The sequence below is a fragment of the Cystoisospora suis genome (genome assembly GCF_002600585.1).
Source record: "Cystoisospora suis strain Wien I chromosome Unknown contig_2844, whole genome shotgun sequence".
Taxonomy (NCBI): domain Eukaryota; phylum Apicomplexa; class Conoidasida; order Eucoccidiorida; family Sarcocystidae; genus Cystoisospora; species Cystoisospora suis.
Genome location: NW_027155640.1, coordinates 1,899 through 6,691, shown reverse-complemented (window position 1 = coordinate 6,691; position 4,793 = coordinate 1,899). Strand labels below are relative to the sequence as shown.

At 43.1% G+C, this 4,793-nt stretch overlaps 1 protein-coding gene across 1 annotated transcript; it reads left to right on the top strand.

Annotated features, from left to right (window-relative positions):
• The first annotated feature begins 454 nt into the window (after window positions 1-454).
• On the top strand, window positions 455-4,578 carry CSUI_005838 (uncharacterized protein). The gene has a single exon (XM_068066006.1). The coding sequence runs from the start codon at window positions 536-538 to the stop codon at window positions 4,355-4,357; it is 3,822 nt and encodes a 1,273-aa protein (XP_067922018.1). The 5' UTR covers window positions 455-535; the 3' UTR covers window positions 4,358-4,578.
• The last annotated feature ends 215 nt before the right edge of the window (window positions 4,579-4,793 follow it).

Sequence of the window (4,793 nt, the reverse complement as noted above, 5' to 3'; positions counted from 1 at the left end):
GGGGGTAAGAAGACCAAGGCCGGAGCGAGATGCCCCGTTCTTCTTCTTCTCCTTAGTACTTTGAAGAGAAAGAAGACGAAGAAGTCTCTCTTCCTGAAAGTAAAGTACGTCTTCGTCTTGCCCGTGTCTATCGAACTTAAATACAAAGCTGGAGACAGACAGGTAGATAGATAGATTAAAGATAGATAGACAGGAGGATTCATTTCTAGAGAGAAGGAAGAGAGAGTTGTGTTTGTCTTACGAGCTCCGCTTCTGCCCTTACATGTTTCTCTCTTTCCACTTCACTCATGGCGGTGTATGTACACCCCCGTCACGTCGGATAGGAATGAGAAGAAGAACAAGAAACACATTCGATTCCTCTCCTCTTGATCTTTCTCTTTTCTTTTCTTTTGTCTCTTTTCTTTCCTTTTCTTTTTCCACCTCTTTCTCCTGCGTTGTGCGTGCAGCTGTTTCGAGCTCTTCGTCGGGGTGTCTTCTCTTTTCTTTAACTCTGCATGAACATTCCTATCTTCATTTATCTGTAGCGAATCTCTCTATGCTAATCTCCCCTGTAGAATTGCTTCTACATGTCTGGAGAGGTCAGACGGCATCTCTCAGACTTGTGACCGAAGCTTCTCTTCTTCAACTCCTCTCTTCTCCCCACACTAGCATCGTCTCTTCTCTCCTCCCTCGCCTCTTACAAACGACCCACGCCTCTCTTCATCGACAAAGAAGAAGAAGAAGGCAAGAAGAAGAAGAAGAGAGAAAGATGGTGTATGACGCTGAGATAGATGTGGATGGAGACAAGGGGGATGATGAGTTAAGAAAGAAGAAGAGCCTCCCTGAGAGAGTGAATGAGAAGGAGGAGGAGAACAAGAAGCAGACCTCTCTTGATACTACCGAGACTAGAGAAGGTGGTCATGATGTGAACAAGCCTCTACCCGTAGAAGACCTCCTTCTCGGAGTGGCGAGAAGAGGAGAAAGATCTTCTATAGAACGGCCCTTCATCGTGAGGTCTCTGTCTTTAGCTTGTGTCGAATCTCCTTCTCTGTGGGAATGGAGGTATCTTCTACATGGGCGCACGCCCTTACAGAGAAGTTCAGATGAAGAAGCGAAGAAAAGGAGCCGGATAGGACAGAGAATGAAGCATATGCACGAAATAAAAAGCAGAAGCAGAAGAGGAGGAAGAACAAGAAGAAGGACAAGCTCCGAAATTCTCTATGAGGAAGGAGAGCTAGATGATGGAGAGTTCGATTCTTCTTCTTCTTCTGTGAAAGAGATGAGAAAAGGTGGGAATAGAGGGATAGGTGAACATACGATAGAGGGATACCAAGATGAAAGAAAGAAGAAGAAGATGAGAGACAGGACGTATGACAGACAGTCTCTCTCTTCAAGGAAGATCGAGGACAGCGACGGAGAAGAGGAAGAAGATCTTATCGCAAGTGACACTAGTAATAGTAGTAGTAGTAGGAGTGGAAGTAGTGTATGTACAGTCGGGAGCTCTTGTCGATCTCTAGAAGAAGAGACAGAAGATGAGTTGTATCTCTCTAGTGAGGAGGATGACAAGAGAGAAAGAAATGATAGAAGAAAAGGAAAGAAGCAAAGCGAAGAAGAAGAAGAAAGTGATGATCCTAGTGACCAACAAGAAGAAGAAGACGAAGAAGACGAAGAAGAAGAAGAAGAGGAAGAAGAGGAAGATTTCTTTGGTGTAGATAAGAAGAAGAAGAACAAGAAAAGATCTAAAGTGTGGATGAAGAAGATGAAGAAAAAATCTCTCCATACACCGTCTTCCCTTCATAGAAGGCATCATTTTCGGGAGAACGAGGAGAAAGACCTCTCGTCTTCCTCGAAACAATATAGAAAGTACATAAGAGAATCTTTACTTTCTACCTGTCTGATAAAGAAAGTTACGAACCTTCTCCAGAGAAAGAAAGCAGAGAAGTCTTTGACTCTACGTCCTTCTCATCCTTGTCTTCATCGTGAAAAGATTTCCCCATATGTAGACACAGACTCCTCTCTTTCTTTCTTCATCGATCTCTTCTCTCAAACTTTAGCAAAATCTTTCTTCTCTTGTTCTTCTTCTCTGCTTAGAGGCGAGAATGAGAGAGAGAGAGCTGATAAAGAGAGAGAAGAGATGGAGGTGCTTCAAGGGGAGAGAAGAGATTCTTCCCCTTCTCATTTCCAGACTTCTCAGGTTGTCCAGGATGAAGAGGACCCAAGAAGAAAGCATGCAAACAGACAAGATCATGAAGAGGAAGAAGATCGAAAAGAAGAGAGAAGAGAGGGAAGGACATCATCCATAAGAGATTACTGTCTCTTGGGGCTTTTACTTGTCTGGATCGATGAGAATTTTCTTCTTTTTTCTTCTTTCCCGTCAGAAGCCCGAGAGAGAAATGACGAGAGAGTTAAGGAAGTCTTAATGTCTTTAGACCGTCTTGCTATCTCTTGTTCTTCTCTTTCCGATAGTCTCTCTCTTCTCCCTTCTCTGGCCCCTAGGATGAAAGAGGATTCCTATCATTTCTCTCGAGGAACGACCTCTCTTCTAGAGAGGAAGAGTCCTCTCTATCTTCATGATAAGAAAGAAGAAGAAAAAGAAGAAGAAGAAAAGTCTCGTAAAGTATCTTCTTATTCTTCAGCAGATCCGGGGGCAGGTGTCAGCAAAGAGGGAAAGATTCCTTTAGAGAAGAGATCTCTTATAGAGAGGTGGATGAGAGTAAAAGAACTAGGAGAAAAAGTCTTCCCATCTTCCCTCCTTGTTCCATCAGAGACGCTGAAGAGAGTCAAAGACACGTTACTACTACTACAAGAAGAAGAAGAAGGAGAAGAAGAAGAAGGCGGGAGTGTGTGTAGTGAGAGGCTTAAAGAGAAGAATGATGATGCAATAGTAGCAGTACGAGCAGGAGAGAAGATCGAAGGAATGACGAGCACCAGAAGAAGAAGAAGAGCGAGGCGAGATACCGGAAAGATGTTGTCTCATCATTCTTCTCCTTTTCATCGTTGCGCTATACTAGAGGAATGTCTATCAAGTTTCTTCGATGGCATGCACGAAGCAGAGGAACTTCTCTATCTTCAACGACTCGTCTATCTTATGTCTTTAGGCCGTTCACATCTTCCTTCTTCATCTTCGTCTCATAGCATTGCTCTCTCTATCTTATCATCCAATCTCTTTCTTCATACAAAGGGTCTACTACCCCCTAACGGCGATGATGATGCTGATGGTGTTCTACCAATGAGTAGACATGCAACTAGCCATGCATACAGTAGACATACTAACCATCGATGCATCGCTAGCCATCGAGCTATCTTCTCATCATCAGTCCTTCAAACATGCCCCTCTACCGTTAAGAGATGCGGTGCTAGCCCGACGATCGATAGGAAGACTTCTCTTCTAATGCCGAGCCCTTCACTGTCTCTTCTCTTGGCTTCTTGCTATCAAGATAAAGAAGAAAGAACAGCATGGGGTAGTAGATGCTTCTCCATAGGATACCTAAGAAGGAGACAGCCGTGTCGAAGAGAAGTGCTCTCATCCTATGTCAAGATAGATGAAGAGTCTTTCTACGAGATTCTCCTAAAGAGACTAGAAGAGATCCTAGGCTCGAGCGCCCGAAGGAGTCTGGATGAAGATGATCAAGACAAGAAGCTCGATAAGCATGACGAGACTAGGAAGGGTCTCTTTACTTGCAATATGAAAAAGGATGATGATGATGATAATGTCAGATCTGATAGACAGAATTGCTCTCATTCTGAAAGAGTTTCTTCGCTTGAAAGAAGATGTGAGGAGGAAGATGAGAAGGTGGCTTTGCGTCTCAAAGCCATTTATATCTACACATGTCTTCTATGTGGTCACTATCAAGGATCGATTCAATTTGAATGTCATGATCATCGACACTCCCATCATGGTGATGACGACAATCGACACTCAGGTGAGAATCGACATTCAGTCGATAATAATGAGGATGACCATCGATTTGAAACATCTCCGGGGGATAGGAGGAGTGTGTGTTTGAAGCTACCGTCGAGATGTGAAGGCGATGTAGAGGTGAAGAAGAGCAAAAAGATAATGAACTCTTCTTTCGCGGAAGAAGGAGCTAGCGAAGACGGAGACCTTCATCTAGGAGAGAATGAAGAGCGTCTCGACCAGCCTTTGAACGAGAGCGTCTCGACAGAGGACCGAAAAGGAGATCTTCAAGAAGGAACTGCTGAAGAGGATAGGATGATGAGAGAGAAGAAGGTGAAGATGAAGAAGAAGAAAGGAGAGGAAAAGGGAGGTGGTATGATGTATCTATCACTGGAGGGAATGAAGAGTCATGGGGGGATTCTTTGTAGCTGTCTAGTATGTCGAGGAGATTTAAGAAGAGTGTCTGTCTTTCATCCTTGATAGACAACAGAAAGAGCTCGGAGACACTCCTGTCTCTCCTGTTAGTCTAGAGAGACAAACCCGCAGCAATGAACTACATTCGTGACACGCACCGGGCCACTTCTCTGTCTCTCCATATGTTCTTTTTCTCTACGTTTCTTTCTTTCTATATCTCTTGATTGCATATATACCTGGATTCTATACATATGTACCATTGTATATGTATGGAACTTTGTACGTATACATAATGTCATATATATGTATATATATACAGTGTGTTCACGTATAGTATGTATATCTGTAGATATAGGTTGTCTCTATACTATATGGATGTATATATATATATATATATATAAGTGTATGTGTCTATATATATAAGTGTATGTGTCTATATTAGGGGGGGGAGTGTTTGTTTGATTGCATGCGAGCGCCTGCTCCTCTTGGCGTTCTGATGCTT